At 44.9% G+C, this 22,595-nt stretch overlaps 1 protein-coding gene across 1 annotated transcript in view; it reads right to left on the bottom strand.

Annotated features, from left to right (window-relative positions):
• The window catches only part of SDK1 (sidekick cell adhesion molecule 1), a gene marked incomplete at its 5' end in the record, with an annotated part of 892,328 nt that overhangs the window by 169,209 nt on the left and 700,524 nt on the right, over window positions 1–22,595 (bottom strand). The window contains 3 exons of the mRNA XM_055340442.1: window positions 15,940–16,121; window positions 20,761–20,901; window positions 21,805–21,952. Coding sequence (XP_055196417.1) covers window positions 15,940–16,121; window positions 20,761–20,901; window positions 21,805–21,952 — 471 coding nt within the window. The remainder of the gene's footprint in view (window positions 1–15,939; window positions 16,122–20,760; window positions 20,902–21,804; window positions 21,953–22,595) is intronic.

Below are 22,595 nucleotides of genomic sequence, written 5' to 3'. Positions count from 1 at the left end.
ACCCAGAACATCAGAACTGCATCTTATCTACAATTTCTCCTGTTTCTCCTGTAAGGTCCTCCCCTCCATGGTAGTAAGAATCCGGTCCAGATCCTGTGCTGCTTTTACTTTTCACGTCTCTTTGGTCTTCCACCTGGGGCTGTTGCTCATTCTTCCTCGACTTTCACAGCCTAGGCATTTCAGGATATTACAGGCTAATTATTTTCTGTGTATTGTCCCTCGGTTTGTGTGTGTCTGGTGTCTTTTCTCAGGTAGGTTCCAGCTATGCCTCTTAGGAAGGGGGAGCACAGAGGTGGTGCTCTGTTATTTCATAGAGTCCTCTCTGTGCTGCACGATTTTGCTTTGTCCCATCATGGGAGGTTCACTTGAACCCCCTGTTGCCTGAGGTTTCTCCTCAGCAGAGTTATCCCTGTCCCTCTGTAATTCCTATGCATTTTGGGAGGAGATGCTTGGAGACTACGGTACCCGTTCCTCATTAAATGTCCTCCCACTAACTGCGGCATCCACTGATGTGTGCTGATTGACCTATCAGTATTCGTATCATGTTGCTTCCCCACTAGCACTGAGCAAGTGTGTCTGTTTCAAGTCTTATCACAGAATACTGTCAGATTTTCACATTTTTGCGAAAATGATAGGTGAGAAATGGTGTCTCTGTGTAGTTTCCTTTGTGCTCCTCTTATTTTGGTAAAAGTGAGCACCTTCTCATGTGGCTAAAGGCCACTTGCACTTCTGTTAATTCTCTTATTTCTTGACTTCTTTTGTCTCTTTTGCTTACTGATCTTCTACTTCTCTATTTTAAAACTCTTAATAGACAGCTTAATATACAGCTAGTAACGACTCCTCTGGGATATAATTTGTCTGCTGTTTATCTTTTTTTGACATACAGAATATTTTAGCTACATAAACATATAGTGAAATTTATCAATTTTTTTTTTCATTTATTGCTTCTAGATTTTAAATGATAGAGAAATTTTCCCTGCTTCCAGGTTATACGGAATTCACTGTTTTCTTCTAGTACTTCTGTGGGATCCTGTTTTTAATATGGATCTCTCTGACCCATTTGGAATGCAATGTTGAATCTGGTGTGGAGAATGGCTCCAGTTTCATCTTTTCCCATAGAGTAATCCACTTACTTCAATACTACTTATCAACAATTATGTTTTTGGTTAGTCATTTGAGATGCCACTGTTTTTGTGTACTAAGTTTTCACATGTAATTGAGTCCATTTCTGGATTTCCTGCTCCTTTCCATTCATCTTCTGTTCCTGCACTGATACTGCACTCTTTTAATTACAGAGCTTGGTAATATATTTTCATTCCTAAAGAACTAGTCCACTCTCATTGCTTTTCCCTTTCAGGATTTTCCTGGCTATTCTTGTTCATTTCTTTTGGATGAACTTTAAAAATGAACTTCTCTAGCTAGAAAAAAGATTCTGATACTGTTTTTGTTGAGATCATGGGACATTTCTAAATTAAGGTAGGGAGCACAGAATCACTTTGATGATAAGTCTCCTCACCCAAGAACACGATGAGACTATCCATTTGTTTGTGTCTATTTGTATGACTTTCAGAAATATGTGTAGTTGGACATTTCTTGTTGAGCTCACCCCCAGATTTCTTTCCTCTCTTTTCTTTTTTAATGTTATTCAGCTATATTGAAGTGAGGCCTTCTCTCTGATTATAACTTCTAGCTGTGTTTTGTTTGTGCTCATGGAGTCTCCCATTTCCTTATGCGGATTTTGTAACTGGCTAGTTTGATAAATTCTCTTATCATTGACAGTAGTTTCTCCATGGGCTCTTTTAGTTTTCAGATATCAAATCTTATTGTCTGTAAGTAGAGATAGTTTTAGCACTTCCTCTTCAGGTCTGGTGCCTCTGATTGCTTTCTCTTGTCTACTGCTTTGGTGAACAGTCTCCCTGCAACATTCAAGGGTGGTGGAGACTGTGAGCAGCCCATCATTCCTCATTAGCAGGAGCACCTGCAGTGCCTCCACATTAAGCGAATGGAGAAAACAGACTTGGGGCTGAGGTACATATGCCATTTATCATACTGAGTAAATATGTATGAATTCCTATTTTATTTATATTTTTACTATGGAGAGGTGTTGAATATTGTCAAATGCCAAAACTGCATTCTTGGATTAAACCCCACTTGCATATAATCTACTACTTTTTCATATGCTGTTTGAGTTTTGCTTGATCATTTTTGCATCAATATTCATAAAGTGGAACACCAGTTTGTAACTTGGCTTCTTTGGTACAATCTTTGCATTCTCTGAAATCATTTGGGATTTTTCGTGGCCTATGACACACTTGATTTTCATAAATGTTCTCTGTCCCCCTGTAAAATGAGGTGTATTTTCTCTTGTCAGAGTTCACAGTTGATACATAAATTCTACCTTATTTATCATGTCATTTAGGTATCTATACTATGACTGATTTTACTTTTTGTCTACATCTGCCTTGGGCTGAGAGACATGTTAAAGTCTCCTTTCATTAGTGTCTCTGTTTTCTTTGCATCTCTTACTGTTTCTGCTTCATGCAGGTCATTGCTACGTTCCTAGGTTCATGAGTGAATGTTACTACTTCACAGTGAACTGCAGCTTTTGGCATTATGACATGCTCTCCTTTCTCTTTTTTGATTTTTTTATATATGGGATCTAGGGGCCAGAAATCAAGATTATGACTCCTGCTTTCTTTTATTTGTATTTGCCTGTGTATCTTTTCTACATCTTTTTACTTTTTTACCTTTCTAAGTCTCTTCCTTTTGGGTATCTTGTGTTTATAGTACCAGTTAAATTTTGCTTTGCCAGCCAATCTGGAAGTCTTTTTTTTATAGGCTAATTAATTTCATTATATTTATTGATATACTCAATAAATTTGGCTTCAGTTCTGTATATTGTATACACACATATGTTACATACATATTATAATTATACATATGCTTATTGCTATGTCTCTGTGTATATGTACACATGTGTATGATTCACAATGTGGTCTGTTTTCTTTTTTGATATATTTTGGTAATTAGGAATGTTTGTATTTTTGTTCTAATGTTTACACACACACACACTAAAGTATTTACATAGCTCTAAGTCCTCTTTTTTGATACAATCTCTTGATTCCCTACTATAGGCAATATTGCAATGTATTCTTTCCTCTCTAGAAACACTGTGATGTGATCACACAAACTGATGATACAATAAAACACACCAGTTCAATATACAAGGATTAGTATAATGTGCTGGAAGACTTCTTATTTTGGCTTCAGATTCACATTTACACAAAGAGATGTCAGCTTTATCTCTGGTAAGGGCATGCTAACACAGAAGTACACATGCGTATGTATACGTCTATGTGCATATGCATGTGTATATGTGCATATGTGTAATATTATCAGACCAGGTCCTTTCTTTGTGTTTATGTGGTGAGTATAGGTTTTCAATCCCTGTCTTCATGGAACTTAGAGTCTAGTGGGATATGCAGACATATGTGATTCCATGTAATAAGTGCTACTCGGAAGGTCAACACAGATTTCCTTCAGGTAGACTCTATGGAAGAGACAGTTCCTGAGCCAAATCTTTAAGTATAAGTAGGAATTGCCAAGTGAGTCTAGTGGGATATGCAGACATATGTGATTCCATGTAATAAGTGCTACTCGGAAGGTCAACACAGATTTCCTCCAGGTAGACTCTATGGAAGAGACAGTTCCTGAGCCAAATCTTTAAGTATAAGTAGGAATTGCCAAATGAAAATGTGGTTGGAAAGTTATTGGCTGAGTATGTGCCTGAGTCTGTACCTAGGCATGGACACAGATTCCAATACATGCATTTGACTCAACATCATGGTTCTGTCCTATGATTATGCTCACCAGATCTTCGATACAGAATGCTTCCTCTGTGAAGCTTCATAGAGGCCAGGGCCATACAAGACTCCCAGATGGGTACAGATCGAGTTGTATAGACTGGAGGAGATGCAAGGGCCCTCGAGGCCATGAGATCACCTGCAGCACTCAGATGTGTGGCCCCTTAGCTATAGTTGGCACAGCTTCTCAGACAAACGTCCCTGCTCTTTAGGTGATCTTGCACCTCTGCTATGCCTGATAAAGGGGCTTTTCCTTATGCTCAACTAAAATCTTGCCTTCCACAACTTGGGCCCAGTGGTCCCTTTCTGTCTCCAGGGTAAACTGTCCCTTGCACATAAAGCTGCTGGACTATTTGAAAATCACAACAATATCCAGTTAGACTTTACTACTACTGGCTAAACAAACATCCTGTTTCTCTTTGTTTCCCATACGGCAGGATTTAGGGAGCACTGCCTACTGTGTACTGGCTGTCTTCCTCTGAAAAGCCTTGGTTTTCTTATCATCCCTCAGGGCAAGGCACCTGGAACTGAGCTCAGTGCTCCAAGAGACATCCAGCCAAGATACGATTCCATGGTATTGTGATCTGCCTTGATTTGGAAATGTGTGATCTACACAGGGAGATTAAGATTATAGTCGTAGTTCTCCTTGGGTGACTCACCTTTCCCCCAGTCTTTCTATGGTGACAGTTGGCAAGTCCTATCTCTCCATCCCATGGTCACATGATTGGTGTGTTTGTGCGTAAATGTAGTATTTGGCTTCTATGTCCCAACTTGATTTCAACCATCAATCTAAGAAAGCGATTTATTTTTTATTTCTGAGCTGAGAGAGAATACATGAATTACCTCAGCTGTGACGCCTGAATATATGATGGGCATGCCATATCTCTGTTCCCTCCAAGTCTCTGACAGAAGTGCTGGCCTAGAAGAGCCAGAAAAACGATGGGTTTTACACCTGTGAGTCAGGTAAATTGCACTCTATGGGCAAAGCTGAGCCCTAGGAACACATCTAATTATTTTCATCATCCAATCCGTATTTCTCCACCTTAGCCACAAGGGTACTTATCTCGTGAATTAATAAATGAATGAATGAGGGACGCCTGGATGGCTCAGCGGTTGGGTGTTTGCCTTTGGCTCAGGGCATGATCCCAGGTCTGGGGATCAAGTCCTGCTTGGGGCTCCCTGTGAGAAGACTGCTTCTCCCTCTGCCTATGTCTCTGCTTCTCTCCGTGTCTCTCATGAATAAATAAATAAAATCTTTAAAAAATGAATGAATGAGTGGAAATGACTATGGTATTTGGATCTACTAAGTCAGTAGCCCTCCTCCAAAAGGAAAAGAGGTTGGTAGGATATGGCTAATTCTGAAAGACGAAAGGTGAGTTCTAGTGACTGCTTCCTGAGAATTACAGAGCCATGTTTCTCTACTCCTCTGCCCTTGAGGTGGAAGCCACAGTCTGGCCCTCTAGCAAGTGTTTTTACAGTTTTGGGTATGCATTTCTTCTCTGGCCATAATTTCTCACCAGTTTCTATTGAAGATGTTCTTCCTATCCTTTGGGATGACACCTATCCCTTGTCAGAAGCCTATTGTTCTAACACAAATCCCATTAACCTTGACAGATCAAAACGACAAGCGAAAGGTTCCTGAAATATGACCAGGCTACTGGGCTTGAAATAAGTGAGGCCATGTCTTACTTTCTTCGAAAATGCTGGAGACATAATGTGGAAAAGAAGCTATTCTGAGATCCTGGTCTTCTCCAAACATCCATGTTATCCTCAGTGACAACCTTGGTCCATACAACTCACTCCTTCTGAGGAGCCATTGACCACTGTGTGGATCTTCCTTTCTTTTCCAAGTCATGACCTTTATCTTAGGGAAGACTCTAGCCTCCTATCCAGTCATCAGAGTTTCTAGAGACACAGCTGTAGCTGCTCCTTAGAGACACTATATTTCTACATTCCCCAGCACACATGCCTTGGCTCACAGAGATTACTGCTTTTCTTTAGCACATGGTCCTGACCCTCCTTGGGCATGATCCCCCTTTGAAAATGCCAGAGACATAAATATGGAGAAGGAGCTGTTAGGGTTGGTGGTTTTGACTCCTTGGTACCACCCACCAACCCCTTGGGGAGTGGTCTCAGAGTCATCAGAATCATCTGGGGGGTGGGGGGCGGAGATGCCTAGGTGGCTCAGCAGTTGAGCATCTGCCTTCAGCTCAGGGCATGATCCCAGGATCCGGGATCAAGTCCCTCATTGGCTTCCTGCAAGGAGCCTGCTTCTCCCTCTGCCTAGGTCTCTGCCTCGCTCTCTCTGCCTCTCTCATGAATAAATAAATAAATCTTTAAAAAAAAAAGAATCGGGGATGCCTGAGTGGCTCAGTGGTTGAGTGTCTGACTTTGGCTCAGGTCATGATACTGGAGTCCCAGGATCAAGTCCCACAACAGGCTCCCTGCATGGAGCCTGCGTCTCCCTCTGTCTGTGTCTCTGCCTCTCTCTCTATATCTCTCTGTGTGTGTCTCTCACGAATAAATAAATAAAATCTTTAAAAAAATAAAAAAATAAAAAAGAATCATCTGGGGGGGCTCGTAGAACCACAAATCATAGACCCTATCCCCCAGACTTTCTGACCCACTGGATTTGAGGTGACCTGAGAATTGGCATTTCTAACAAGTCAAGCAGGTGCTGCTGGTCCAGGGACCAGACTTTGAGGATGACTGCTCTATGGCATCATTTCTGCTTATTTTCTCTTTCCCTTCCTGCCCCCATCCTTCCCACGGTTATCACTTTCATTCCATCTAGAACCTGGTTAATGGGTTGGCAGGAAAACCTGCCACTTGAGATCACAAGCCTCTTTTACACCTTTTCTACCAGGAATGTGTGTTGCTATTAACAACCCATAGAATCTGAGACTACGCCGGGTGGGCACTTTTCCTGGACCATTCTCTGCGGCTGACAGAGTAGGTCTCAGGCAAGCGCTCAAACAATATTATGCAAATTATGTAAAGCTTATGTGCAACACCCTTGAGTAAATTCTAGTCTATCATCACAATTCATCTGTGACCCAATCTATATATATGGCAGAATCGGTTTAGAGGAATTGTTAATCTAAAGAGAGCTGTGCTGACCACAGAGCTATCTGACATTGTGGAGATTCACAACATGTCAGATACAACGAAGGACATGAAACTAGGAAGTGCCAGCATAGAAATTCGTGGGATCTCCTGGGACAGGGGCCATGGGTGTCCGGTCTCTCTGGTAGGACAATGATTGTCTTCTGTACCCTGCTTCTTACCCTCTGTCAGACTGGTGCAAACCCAAGCTAAAAGTGCCAGGCAGCCCCTGACCATGCTGCAAAATTAGCTAAACCTAGCATGGAATGAAATTATGGTGCTTCACCTGACACAATTTTTATCTATTAAAGTAGCACTGCCTTATCTGCTACAGATAAACCGGGAAAGTCAGTGTGCTGCCGCAGAAACAGTTCATCCTGCGTGGCCCTCAAGGGCGCCTTCAGTTTTCCCAGCTGATGAGCAGCATGGCATGGGGCCATTAGGGACCCACCTTGCCTGGGAAATGGTCTCCTCCCCTTGGACCCACTTGCTGCCGGGCTGGCAGCAGTGACCAGTGGTGCCTATGTGCTACACAAGGGCGCATGGGTCTTTATGTCTTCACGACAACTGCACATTGTTTTTCATTAGCCTTAAAGTAGATGATTTCAAATATTAAGGACTTGTAGTGTCTATCCGGAACTTAGTGGGGATTCATGGGCATCTATGGGCATCTAGTTCTCCAGGCAATCCTACAGAATTAAATGTATATGCCTTTCAAATAGGGGAGAAGCAAGCTCATTATTTGGAAGAATTACTGGCTACGCATTGCTGCATGGATGTATATATTACAATTTGTGTGTCTGGTGTTATCGTTAATTCCAGATCGTTATAGGCTGTGGATGAGTTCTTGTGTTGTTATGGTTCTTGCAGTTTTGATACACCTGAATGTTCCCATCGCATTAAACATTCCTAACACATTATTAGGATAACAAATCTTGGACAAGTAAGCTTGAGTGCCTTTTTTTTTAATGGCCTGAATAAAAAAATACCTTAATACTTTAAAAACTTTGCATGGCCCTTTCTGAACTTATTTTCCCCATTTTTTTTTTGCCAGGCATTGAGGCGAAAACACGTGTGACCAGTTTTCAGGCTAGGGAGGTACGATGTGTGGGGCAGAGCAAGCAGCCACTGGGCTTTCCTTAGCACTTCTGAGATAAGAAACAGCAGTGGGGAGGGAGGGCACCAGGTTGAATATGTAGATTAACTTGGCACAGCATTGGAAACTGAATAAGAAACAAGAAGCATCTGTCTTTAATCAGACATCTATTTATGCCTTGTTTATTTACATATCAGGCATTGTGCTTGGATTTGGGGATACAGATACAAATCAGACAAATCGGACACAGCCCCCACCCTTGGAGATTTCCCAGGCTAGTAGGGAAGACCAGTCTGTACCTGACAAATAATATGCTGGCCACCGCAGTTTAAGACTGGTCTGATTTCTCCCTGTGTCTCCCAGCCGTAGCTGGAGGGCAAGTCTTACCCTGGGAAGCCCTCCTCCCTTGTGAGGTCATCTGCACAGATTCAGGTACTAGAACCCTCTTCCAGTCCCCAGATCTTAGCTTGAGCCCAGGCGGGTCACCCCACCCGGACATGTGTTTGGTCTTTTATCATTGATTTCTGTCGTCACCCTCAAGGGCCCTGATGCGTCCTACAGGCCAGTGAGAGCCTCTTCTGACAGGGAAGCAAGATCAGCAGAACCAAATGCCCTGTGTTGCCTGAATTCAGTGTTCTTCAAACTCCAGGTCACCAATGCATTAGCAGACCAGGAAATCAATTTAGTGGTCACAGTCAGCGTTTGTTAAAGAATGGGAGAATGAAACAGAATGAAATAGAAGAGAAAATAGATGAAAAAGAGATGTTCTTTGGAACATCTCACAGTGTGTAAAGGTGACTACTCTTCCATGAATCTTTTGTTTCAGCTGTGTGTATGTGTGTGTACATGTGTTTGTGTGTACATGTCAATTTGTGTGTGTACGTGTGTTTGTGTGTATGTGTGTGCTTCTGTGTTTATGTGTGCATGTTTGTGTACTGGGTTTCCATATCAAATAGATTTCCTATTGTAGACTGCAATCCAAAATGTCCACAAACTACTGCAAATCCACCTGCCACGTGAACACAAGATAAGATCTCACTTCCTTTCTATTCTATATTCAACCTGCACTGGAAACCTGGAAGTAATTTCGGTCCATGTTTGATACACGCAGAATGAAAAAAGCACCATTTGTAGCATTTTCCAGCTATGCGACTCGGGCAAGTTAGTTACCTCTCGGAGCTGCCATTTTTCTCTGTGAAATAGGAACAGCAATGCTTGCTTCTCTCTCTCAGGGCTGTCGCGGGGGGAGGCAGTGACCAAGGTGAGGCATGTTGTATACATGCGCAGCAGAGGACAACAAAAACTGGCATAGAGTGGCTTCCTCCAAAATGCCAGTTTCCTATTCTTTCCTTTCCTTTCCTGAAAATTCTAAAAGACTGAATGAAACCCATTCCTGATGGAACACCCCACATCATTTTGTTCAGTTCATACTTAATGTAGGTGATTCTGGGAGAATCTGCAACATTATCCTATTCTGTAGGCACAGCCTGAGGTCTAGAAAGTCTTAAGGATTGAGAAACAAATCTTTTGTGCAATGCCATTTATGCCACATTGAGAATTTCCCAAGAGGAGACACGAATGGAGCTTGCAAACAGAGTGTTCATTTATAACCCTTACTTTAGGAAACCTTTCAAAGCCCAAGTGAACATTTAGGAGCTTTTACTAATGTTTTAGAAATGTGGATAACCAAATGTTTTTTCCATTTCTCTTTAAATATGAAATATTTCTCTTTTATTAGAAGGTAATGTTCTGAAACTGGGATAAATCATTATAGCACAAAAATACCTGTTACAGGAAGAAAAATGATAAAGAAATAAACCAGAAAAAATTAAAACCTTGGTGTGTTCAAAATAATGATTTATAGTATAATTTGTCTTTGGACCCTTTATAGAAAAAACTAACATCTGCATCTTTGTGAACACAGTTAAGAAACAGAAAGAAGCTTGTGTATTTTAGGATCTGGGTGTCACCCTGCACACTCCAGCAGAAGTCCATGCTCAGGCTCACTGAGAACCTCACGATCACCTGTGCCTGCACAGGGCTTTTGAGGGGAGCTGAACTGTTTTTAACAAAACCTGAATTTGGGAGCCAAACACTGCATTGGTGTTGGATTTGGACCACTCATTGCTTCAATTGACTACAGGGCTCTGCTTCTCCTACTAAATGATAGGAAAGTTGCTGAAGTCGACATTGGCAGTAAGAAAAATGCCTGTAATTATACAAGACGTTTAGTTATGCAGAACTTACACGCTATGGCTTTTTCCACTTGCTACGGAAAGCATATTGATTTCCAGAGCATTCTGAAAGAAATTCAAGAGTCAATTTAAGTTATTTTCCATTTCATCTTGGGTAATCATGATGGAAATGTGACAAGCGGGCTCCACGTGTGCTGGATTTTAGGCTGCAGTTCCTGTTATAGGAGAGACTTGTCCTTTTATCCACTGTAAAGTTCATGGGGCTGGGACTGCATTAGGGTTTTGCTGCTCCATTAGTAGGTTAATTATGTTGCATCTGAAAACACCTAGAGCAGAAGAGGTCATGGACGCCCTGCTAGGAAAACCTCTTCAGTGGGACTGGTGGACAAGAATGGTGGATGGTGTGTGTGTGTGTGTGTGTGTGTGTGTGTGTGTGTGTGTGTGTGAAGAGCAGGGGGAGTGAGAAAGTTTATATTGCATAATCCCCACATGTCCAAGGCATTAGCCCATCGAGGAGGTGAAGAACCAAAGAAGACAAACCAGGCATTTTTAATAGCTCTCAATAATAAATTGGGTTGAAGAGAAAAATGGGCTATGTGACAGGTGAATAGTAGGTTCAAATTACTTTGGGGATCGATAGCACATCCTGTCGAACTCAAGGTACAGATGACTTGCTCATATTCCTTTGGGAGCTTCTGGGAAGTAAGTATGCTCCAGAGCAAGCCTGTGTGCTCAGCAGCAGGCAGGCCACCTGTGCCCCCCGGGGGCTAATGCCTACCCATGTCCCCAGGTCTGCTGCCTGTGGGCGCCTGGCTCTGTCCCCATGGCTAAGGCTGTGACATCCGTGAGCTCTCTTTGAGAGTGACCCTCCACCATGTCATGGCGGTGGGAGCGGCACCAGCTCTCTCTGGCATTCTGATGCTTTCTCAAGAGGAGCTAAATCCGAAGAGCTTATTAAAGTCAGGACAAATTACATCTCATTTCCCCTGATGGATCAGGCTTGCCGCTTGGCTGGAGGGAGGAGGAAGAATCAGGCGGGCTGGCCGGAAGCTTTATTCTTCCCAAAGCTGGGTGTTTCCTGCTGCTCCTGTGCTGTCCTGACAGACTCCAGAATTATGTGCATAAACGTCCCAATAATTTTCCAAATTAGGCTGACAAATTATTAATTTTATGGGTTTTCTCTTCCCCTCTAATAGACAGGCATTTACAGGGTTCTCTTTTAAGCTTCAAGGGCCAGTTTAGTCCTACAGGCTTTGTCAACCTATGGCCCTCGCAGCCATGGGGCACCCCAGGCTCGCTGAGAGGGGCCCCCAGTGGCAACAAGCACACCCAGCTGGTGCCCAAACAAATGGCAAGTGGAGGACCCTTGGGCCTGGTTTCCGCTCATTCTTCCCTGGGCAATTCCAATGCAGCCATAAGCCAGAAGGTCATAGGATTTCGTATCTAGAAAATACATGTCCTCTGGGTTTGACACCTCAGCAGGGGCCGCTGTAGAGAGCAAGCAAGGCAGAAACTGCCAGCTGCCCTCCATGATTTGTTCTCCCTTCCTCTCTTAGCAACAGGCAGAAACGCATCCAGCCACAAGAGCACCTTCCTAGGCTTTCCAGCACAGAGATACTCCATGAATTGTCAGCATAAGTCAGCATCAAATGAAGCTTCTAAGAAAGTCCTCCAAATAAAAGCAAACTTCCAAACTTGGCCTCTAGGCATAACCCTGTGCCTTCCCCCTTCCAGAATGTGCACGTGACATCTGGCATTCCAGTAGCCAGCTTGCAGCCAGGAGGCAAATGCTAAAGGTGGCAAAGCAAAAAGGAACTTGACTCTCTGGTGGCCATGGAGCTGCCACAAACACCCCGTACAGCCCAAGGCCCACTCTTGATGGGAGAAAGATAAAAACACACCTCCACTGTGTGTATTTTGGGTTTGTTTCTAGCATCTTGACTCCATTTCTAACCACTACAGACAACTGAACCCTAACTCCTCTGCTGCATTCCCATCACGTAGACCCCAATAAAGCCCCTTGTCACATCGATGGTGCGTTCCTCTGAGTCTCTTGACTGGCAAGTCTTTGCAGCATGCTCATGACACTGATCTTGTGGATAGGTGGGGAGTGACTGCAAGGCTGGCTTCTTCTGAGTTCCTGTTTCACAAACGTTGGTCTTTCTTCCCGGGCAAGGTTGCAGGTCCCCAAGACTGATGGCATGTCAGGTGTCTTCCCTACTCTTGCTTCTGTGATCCATCATGCAACCCTGAGCATACAGTAGGTGCTCACATCAGTTCTTGAGATTTTCCCATAAGCAGAGAGACCGACCCCATTTCTTCCTGTACAACTGCCACTGCAGAAACATTCAAATATGAAGTAGATGCTGGGTGTTGCACAGAAGGAGGAATGGGGCCAGGAGCAGCAAATTAGTATCCACGTAAGAGTTCAGGGCTTCTCAGGTCTTGCTGTGTGTGATCCACCTTGTCTTCTCTCACAACCACCCATAGAGGAGTCAGGGCAGACACCGCTACAGACGATCATTTTATAGTGGGGAATGCGAGGCTCACAAAGGTTGATGTGTTTTTTGAAAGCAGATAAGTAGCAAATGTTAAGCCTGACCCTGACAGACTAGCAGGACAGGGCTGTGTCTGGATAGATGTGGGTGAGAGTGGGTGCAGGAAGACATCTCACAAACCTATGCTCTCTATCACCATATCCCTAAATTATTCAGGGCTCCTGCTGTTGCCATTTTTCTTCCTAATGCCTCACCTTCTAATCAGATCATTTTTTATCTGGTTTATTCCACCCCTGCTCCAGACTAGGCCCCTACCCCTGCTCTCCAGTTCTTCCCAACCACATGTCTAAATCCTCTTATTTGTGTCCTGTCTGGGGTAGGAACATTGGTTCAGAGACAGAATTTACAAGCCGGGTCCCCTCTGTTCAGCTGTGGGTGGTTGACCAGGATGCTCCAGAGGAGCAGGGCTGGGCCAGCGCCGTGTGAGTGCATGTCATGCTGGGAGGCCGGCTGCCTCCCCCATAGACGTACCCCTCCCAACACCTGTCACGTGCCACAGCCATGCCCAAGGGACAGTATCCCAATGCTGTGGTCAACAAAGGTCTCACTCCCAATTTGTCCTGGGGCTCAGGTTTGCCCCTCAAACAAAGGAGGGTCAGGGTGGGCCATGCATCCTGGTCAAGACTCAGAGGCTGTCACAAGCCTGAGAAGCTCTGTTGAGTGACCAAGGGACGGGTGTAGGATTAGGTGTAGGGCAGTCTGGAAACAGCCATGAAATGACCCACTGCATTCCAGAAGCCCAGGGTATTTTTCCCACAGACCTTACAGTCATGTGAGTGCACAGGAAGAGTCTAAAACACGGGCAGAGGAAAGGGATGTGTCCCCCCAGATGGAGGACAAAGACACCCATGTTTCCTGAGGCCACCCCAAGGTTAGGAGGGAATGTCAAAGCAGAAATGCCTGCATTGAAGGAGAATGTGAATTATGACCATGTCCCCTGGGTGCACCTGCAACCTGCTGGGGCTCCAGGCTCAGTGCTCCAATGTCAGCCATGCAATGCCCAGACAAAGGAAAGATAGCTGAGCTGCATAAACTGAGCTATGGACAGGAAAATCCACACACTGGGCATCATTCAGGGATGTCAGTTCATCAATAGTTTTTTTTTTTTTTTTAAAAGAGCAATATTATGAACCATACTTGTGCAGAGAGCTAACAGAAGTCAGGGGCTCACCTAGAGGAGGAAAGCAGATCCTTCCACTGAGCGGAAGCATCTGTAGTTAGCCTCCCCATCAGGCGGATGCCCTGACCCAGAGTGGGGAGCCCGCACACCTGTCACCTCTGCCTAGCCCCGTGCACCCCGTCATTTCACACCAGCTAAGTTTGAGCTAGCCAGGGTTTGGTTCCCTGATGTGTAAGTGGCTGCAAGCAAGCCTGCCCTGTTCTAGCCTGTACCTGCCAGCAATTCGAGGCCAGGGCTGGGCCCCAGCAGTTCTCATGCCCAGGCCCAGGACAGGGCACAGTGGGAGTGCGGGGCTTGTCTGCCCTCCTAGGACAGGCTGTTGAGAGGTGCTCAGAGGGAACAGAGGGAAAGCTAGTTTCAAAACGATGACGCACCACCCAATATACCAACCCACCCTTCTCATGGCCAGCATCAGAGCTGCAGGGAACTCATCAATTCATGGCCCAATCATTGCCCTTTGGCCTGGGTCACTGTGGTTGCTGGGGCTCCCCCTCAGCTCACCTGCAAGCCCACTGACAGGTTTGGCCTCCTTGTACAGCATTTTGCTCCCGTCACTCACTGCTCTCAACCTTTAACGGCTCCCCAGTGCCAATCGAGTCAAAACCAAATTCTAAGGCTGCAAGCCCTTCTCTGCAAGGTGGAGATGTACTTCCCTGCACTCTGCATGGGACTCAAACTCACCAGTACTAAAATGAAGCGGTTTGAGTTAACAGCAATAGGGGAGTGTAAATAGCAATATTCATTATTTTAATTATTTCCAAATTTATTGTTATTTTATTAAGTAGATGAATTAAAGCAAACATTAATTGTCCAGGTGCTCAGCTGCCTCCATTTTTCTGTGAGTAATCAAGCCTCATGTGCAGATGAGTGGGTCATCCCTGGCTGTCTTGCATTTTAAATATTTCTGCCAGTGAAATATTTCACTATGGAAGCAGAACTGACTGTGCTTCATTTATAAAGGAGACTTTATGGACTTAGGGATGATGACAGACAGCCAATCGATAAGGGGTGATGATAACAGTATGTAATATCAAGGAACATTAGGTCTCTGGCATGATTTGGGGAGAGAAGTGGGCAATTAGAAACCTTATCATTTGAAGAAGGTCAAGGCCTGGCGGCAATAAAAATGCCTACGCAAATAAACTCACACCTGTGAGTCAGAAGAGGCTAAAACTGCTGAATGAAAGAAGTTGTCGATTTTGTGGGGAGACGGCTTCCCTGGACGAGGACCTCGGTGCTGTGGGCACACATAGCTATGCCATGACAGGGTCCGTCTATTCCTGTTGATGGTACCAACAGCGAAATGTGTTTGGGGACACCAGCTCTCCCTGTGGCTGAGACCCAGGTCCTCCAGAACACAGAGGGGGATCGGTCTTCAAATGATGAGGTTGGGTCGTAACACAGAAGGTAGGCCCCACTGGCTTTAGGACTGCCTGGTCATTTTTGGAGGGGGCGGTGAGTGTGGGGACAGGTTTTTTTTTTACTGATTTAGTAAATTGTTTGGCTTGTGTAACTGAAAAAGAAAACAAACAAAAAAAAAGTACCAAGTTGCAAAATCCTTTACCAATAATCATAGTGCATTACTAAAGACAAAATTCCAAATAACCATTCTCTTTGAAAAACATTCATAGTATCCTCGGGACTCCTGATGGAATATACCATCATTCCATTCAGAAACAGGTAGTTGCACAGATCTTTTCAAGTAGACAGTTCCTGGCCTTAGTACCCAGAAGAAAGCAGATAGAATGTTCTCTGTGTCCCTTCCACAGTATTGCCATAGTTTAGGGACAGAGATATTGAGTTACATAGTTGATGAGTTTCCTTCTAATTGTTCCCTAGAGGCTCGAGCTCTTTGATTTTTATTTCTTATATGCTCTAGTCAAACGTAGTGTGTCCTACTCCCCAGCAAAGATCGGCCAACATGGCAGGAAGGCAAACTCACCTCCTTGTAGGGTGTACTCGGTCACGGCCCTGCTGAAGACGCCCAGGCCTGCCCCGTTGTAGGCTGCCACCTGGATTTCATACTGCGTCCAGATGATCAGCTCTGTCACCAGGCAGTAGTTGACTTCTGGGCTGGTGATGTTGCGCTGCTGGTGCTCTCCTGGCAGGCCAGCCAGGCGGTACCTGCAACAGAGCATGGAGAAATAGTTGGAATCAGGGATTGGGCGTACCCACAGTTCTGCTGCATGGTCAGAGGGAAAGGAAGTGAACACACAGGAGTGAAGCCAGAGCTCAGCCCCAGACCACATGGCTTCCTAAGCCAACCATTCCAAAGAGGTGTCGTTGAATCTCACAGAGATTATAAGCTCTGGGCAAAATGGAACTGACATCTCAACAGTGTAATGGTTAAGGAGAAAGGATAGCTTTTTAAGTGTAGCTCATCCGGGGAGCACGGTGACTTAGTACCAAAAATCCCAGACATGATTTCTGCCTGGGTGCTGCCATAAATGACAACTTGGGAGCACACTTTTCTCCTGTGGCTCTGAAATGTGAGGAGAAGCAGAAAAGCTGTGGTCTCCTGCCTCTTGGCCTCCTCTTCCATCTGGGGGTTCTAGATTTGTTCACACAAGTCCCAGAACCAAAATGAGTGGCTCTACGTGGTGTCCCCACCTCTGAAATACTGGTCCAGTGCTAAGTAGGCCAAGCTGCTCTTTAGGGGATCTTTGCAGACAAAATGGGTGAAGAGGACAACTGTATGGTGACAGGCAGTGGCCAGACTTGGCATGGCAATCACTTTGCAGTGTAACAAAGTGGAATTATTATGGTGTACACCTGACACACAGTGTTATATGCCAATTTTACTTCGATGTAAAAAAGGAAACATGTAGAATAAACAACCCCCCCTCCCCACAAAAGACATAAGTTTAAAGTTGTATTTATTTTAAAAGTGATGTACAGGACTCTAGACTGAGAAAATGTATAATTTAAGAAATTGCCATGTACACTACAAAAGAACTTTTGCAGCACTATTTGGGATAGCAAACGGTTTTTCTGATTTTGTTGTTAGAAGTGAATTGGTTTCCCAGGACAGGGCAAGGGGTATGTGCTGGGAGTAACTGCCTTGGTTATCATGGAGCTTCAAAAGCACCCAAATCCTGGCCATGAAGTGACTCTTGCCCTGGGAAGTGGCTTTGGGAAGACGTGGCTTTGTCTGATGAGTGGGGAGGAGTGGAAATGGGGGGAACCCTGAGTGAGGGGACTCTTGACAGCGGGTGGGGGTAGGGATCCCCACTGACACTGAGCAGCACCGCGGGCTGCAGAGTCTGGCCCATCCCAGGTGGGGTCTCCAGCACAAAGGTGAAGGCGAGCATGGCTGCTGCCATTAGGAGAAAGAAGGAACCCCTAAACTCAGGCCTTCCAATGGAAAACAGCTCTCTGAAGAGAATGACAGCTGAAAATATGGTATGGAAGCATGGAGAAGGCAATAAAAGGTTCTTCACGGAAATCCAGATTTTCTGAAGGCAGTCTTTCACCTCCTCTTGCTACAGACCATTTGTACAGGTGAGGTCTGTGTGGTGGGAGAAACACATGATCAGGAGCGGGCAGCATGGAAGAGCAGGCAGGTCCCAGGCCTCCTCATATCTCCTGCCTCAAGGTGGTAGCAGCTTGCCTGGTGGGAGGTGTGGGGGAAGGACATGCTCCTCTTTGGCAACAACGCAAGCTAATGCCTCACACCGCTTTGTTGCTTCATATTCCATCCACTGCTGACACCTACTGAACTGACATTCCTTTACTGAACGGCCTGCACCAAGCAAGTGTGGGTGCACTTCCTAGCAGCGGTTCAGCTTGTTTATACGACATCATGGTTTTCAAGGCAGCAGCCCACAGGGAGAGAGGCCTCTCATCGAATAACTCATATGGCAGATATTCCCACTTAAATTCCCCGTCTGCAAAATAAATGGCACTGCGACAATGAGACAGCCATTTGGAAGAAGGCAAGGATCGGCCCCACTCCCACAGGGGCACCAAGGTTATCTGCATATGAATGGCACCCAAGACCACTTAGGACCAATATGGTACATACTGGGCAAGATCGCTTACGAAGAGCTCATTAGTGTGGACTCATCACTACCCAGTACACATTCCAAGGAAAAGCAGAGAAGTTGGCTTCAAAAAGCTTAGGTTGGGAAGAAGACTGATGAACTAGGTGGCCTCCAGTAAAGCTTTAATTTCTCTGAGCCTTGGTTTTTAACTCTCCAAAACGACAGAATCATAATGGCCTTTCACAGGATTGTCACAAGAATAAAATCAAACATTGGGTGCCAAAGAGATGTGACCGTGTAATGCACCCTGTAAATATTTATGGTTTGAAAACACATCTCATCTAGGAAGTATGCTAAGTGAAGAAACCAAGCCTGCATGAGCCGTATCCTTTCCTAGACCTCCGTTCATACGATCATGCAAAACAAACCCTGGGATTCATGTCTTGGAAACAGGCTGCCTTCCTTTCTGTATACAGCAGGCAGGCTGGTCCACTCTGACCCATGGCTCAGGGTGCTTTTGTAATAGTCACAGGATGTCTGGGAAGGTCACAGTTAATAATGAAAGTGCAGGGCATCATCCTCTGACTGGTAGGATATGTTGCCCGGGAGACTGTCTTAGACAGAACAAGATGATTTTTTTTATATGGAAATAAACAGGAGAATGTTTTTAAAGGACATAACCCCTATGCTCCTCTCAAAGAAGCACCCTGCCCATTATTATAAATATTTTATGACTGTGCACACATCCTAACTACTTCTTATGGCTGGAGCCACGATGATGATTTATTTCCATTTTGTTCTTCCGTGGATTCTGCTGTACATCTGACACAGAGGCTTGTGCCCTGGAGGATACACACTTACAAACAGTGCTGATTTGCAGGCCGGAGGATTATTTGGAAATGTTTCCAAGCAAATTCATTTTGGCATGGGTCTTTAATTTCTGAAAACTTTGATATTCACAGGCCTTGGGTTAGTGCACACTCATTTTAGGACTTTCTTGATTTAAAACCCTACATATACAGACACCCTCTTTCCTAGCACTCGACTCTACTGACACCATCACAGAAAATCCTTTTAACAGTGATAATCCCACAAAATAGAGAAACGTGCAGTTCCTGATGGGGCCTTGTAACATCAGAGAGATTTTATTATTAAACTCCTCACCCCGAGCTTGGTTCTGCAGGCTGACTTTTAAAGTCCTTACTTGGAGTCTGGAGCATGAGGAACCTTCTCTGTGTGCTCAAGAAAAGACAAAGTCAGCCGGGATGACAAGTGTGTGTAGGGCTGGGAAGGGAGGGCAAGGAAATTATTTTCATTAGCTAACAAGCTTGGGACAAGAGTGACAACTGGAGTGAGGGGCAAGCAGCACACAGGGACAGGAAATCAGGGCCTATGGCAGTGGGAAGCCCCAGCCCGTCTTCTGGAGGCTGAGAACTGCCCTGAGCCCATAAAGGTCAGATCATAGTCTCTTGTTGAAAGCAGAGAGGACACTTGGGGGGCAGAGTGACCAAAGGGGCCCTGAGTGCTCCAGCCACTGTGTACCCCTAGGGATGGTCACATTTAAACCACTTCAGGTGCATAATTAGAGGAGAATCCACATGCTTGTGGAAGACCCAAGAATAGCAGTTAAGTGGTTGTGATGGGCTAATATGACGTATATGTGGAAAAAGGTGTGTTAAATGACGAGTAGATGATTATAGCAGTAGATACTGGAAGGAGCAGTCCTCCATATGCAAAGAGAACAGAGCTAAAGAAGCTACACTTCTATAACTTTTCACATTTGTCTAAGACATTACATTTAGCTACTTTAAACCTTTGTTAACCCAGTATTTTCTGATCACATGCTCAGAATGGGCATGGGCCAGGCACTGGGAGGAAGATAGTGATGGGACACCCACAGTTCTCACCCCATAAGGCTGGGGAGGGAGACAAAGTGCATGTCGATGAATGAATATGTCCATGGCTATCCCATCTGTTAGAAGAGATTTCCTAAGTACCCTTTAATATCGCTTTGCTTTTTCCTGTTCACTACTTGTGTCAAAAACCACTGTAATTATCACATGTGGTGAAATTTCAAGAGTAGCAGTAGTTTTGGCGAAACAGATTCTTCTTTCCAACCCAGTCAAGTTCTTGTAGAGTCCCCACAACATTCTTAGAAGCCTGACTACCTCTTATAAGGCAGAGAAAGCAAACTGGCCATCCTTTGGGCCTTATTTGGCCTTTGATGTGTGATTTTGGCCTGCCCAATGTTTCCAAACGTACTGACTTCATTTCCAACATTTAAAGACTGTGAGGTCACATGTAGAAAGCTAGATTTTTGAAAATTTCTTTGAAACATTAGAAAACCTGGCAACACTGAACAACATAGTAGCTAGCATGGTAACAACTGGTTAATAATGAAATCAACTGCATTATTATTAATTAAAAATTACTCTATTAATAATGCATGCCCCTGGTTTAAAAAAAAGGAAACAAAGAAAAGAGAATGAATAGCACACCTTGACACCACCTCATAATATCTCTCTTCATTCTTCTACCACAATGTAACCTTTGATACTTACATGGACATGCTATGGTTGGATATGAAGAGGCCACCCCTGCAAGGCTGCCCATGGTCACTTGTTTGTCATAGTCTCTACCACTCCCTAGAATCTGACACTGGCCAGATTCTCTTGATGACTGTTGGGCTCCTAGAGACCTTTGAGTTTGTGACCCCAGCGAAACAGACCCCTGACTTTTTATAATGACAGTCTAAAAATGGCCAAACACAGGTTACTTGCCTGAGGATGTACCCACGCAGCACCCCATTGTGCTCTGTTTCTGGGGGCGGCTGCCACTGGACCATGATGGACTGATTGGTACGCCCACTGGCCACGATATTCTTTGGGGGAGCACTGGGTGGCTCTTCAGGTAACATCAACCTAGAAATAAAACAGGAGGAGAGAAAGAGAGATCAGCACCCGATACAAATGGTCCCCAGTTGCCATCTCTGGCTGAATCTGGGGCCTAATGATTTATCAAAATCAAGCGATAAATAAAGAAAAGCACACAGCTGATCAAACTCAAAGGACATGCATGAAATAGGTACAGCAAATCAACATAATAGAGAATCAGTTAAGCCAGCAACAGGAAGATACAGGAGGTGACCTTGTTCTGTCTAGATAACCCATAGCACCCCCAGTCCTAAAGGGATTACAAGCCTGAGTGAGCCAGGCTGCAGGTCCATAGCCTGAGACTCCTTTCAAATTATTTTTTATTTGGCTCTTTCACTATTTCTCATCTCAAACTCCCACATTTTGAAAAAAAGTCCTCTGGATCCCAACTATGCCACAACTCAGGTCCAGTGAATGCTCAGGTCGGTTGGGAGGGCAAACTGGAGCACCAGGTCACATCTAAATGGGCTTTCCAGCAGCCACCCCAGGGCTGGGGGAGTATGGGGACCGCACAGAAGGCACTGAACCCTGCTCGGTGTTTGCCTGTCAGGATGGTGGCACCCGCTCCCATCCTGCTGGCAGTCAGGGTGGAGAGAGGGCATGAAAACACTGTCAGCTCCTCATTTCATGTGTACAGGGGGCTCTGCTCTCAGGAACACTTGGTGTCAGCACAGACTTCCCTCAGAGCAATTAAGGAAAACCCAGGTAGCCCAACACATGAGCGACTGTGTTTCTCTCTTCATTACAGCCTTTCCTGCACACAATTCTGCCCATATCCAAGGGATGGAGGTTGATTACTTCGATCAAGCTCCTCCTCCTGACTGGATGCACGGTTTCGCTTTCAGGCCCATGCTCCCCCTCATCGGTGCCGAGGGCTACACCATCACACACCTGCTTGTCTCTGCGCTGTACTGGCCCCTGCCCACTTGATTCACAGCACACACCCTGAATTGATAGGTGCGAGCTGGAGTCAGTCCACGCACGGTGACGCCTGTCATCTCAGGGCCGACATTTGACAGATGTACTTTCCATGGAGAGTCTGAAAGAATGAGTAAAACGAATTCAGAATCATATCAGCACATGTCTGAATGACAATAAGGGAATGCAAAATACATTCCCATAAGTTCTCTCTTTGGTTTTCCTGGGCAAATGGAGCGGTGGTCCCCATTTAACAGACGTGGAAACCAAAACTCGTGGCCACGTGGCTAGTGCCCGGTAGCCCCTGGGCCTGCCTTTAAACTTGGGCGTCCACCTCAAGTTCAGTGTACCTCCTGTCATCCTCATGCTGCTGTCAGCAAGTAAAGGAACTGTTCCTTCAACCTGCCTACAACACTTTGAATGGAACCAAAATATTCCTCATTCCCGTGTTCTCTGTCAACTCACACGGTTAGGCAGATTGCAGATTTGTCTCCCAGAAAAGGATGCCGCACATGTCACCAAATGATAAATAAAAACTATATTCATTAACATTTTAATAAAAGAGGAAATGAGCATGATAAAGACAGATGGGCTGTGCATTTTGCAACCCATCTGCGTGGCGGCCCATTACAGCACCGCACCCTGAGTGGCTTTGGCTGGAGAGAGACGTAATGAAATTCACAGCTAGTTTAGAATATCTTTGCACCCAGCTTTCCGGCAGGTGTGGAAGAGCGGCTCTGCCAGCCAAATGGGCTCTCGCATGC

Source organism: Nyctereutes procyonoides, unplaced genomic scaffold, assembly GCF_905146905.1.
Source record: "Nyctereutes procyonoides isolate TBG_1078 unplaced genomic scaffold, NYPRO_anot_genome, whole genome shotgun sequence".
NCBI lineage: Eukaryota > Metazoa > Chordata > Mammalia > Carnivora > Canidae > Nyctereutes > Nyctereutes procyonoides.
Note: the sequence above shows the minus strand (reverse complement) of the source record. Positions and strands in the feature narration are given on the sequence as shown.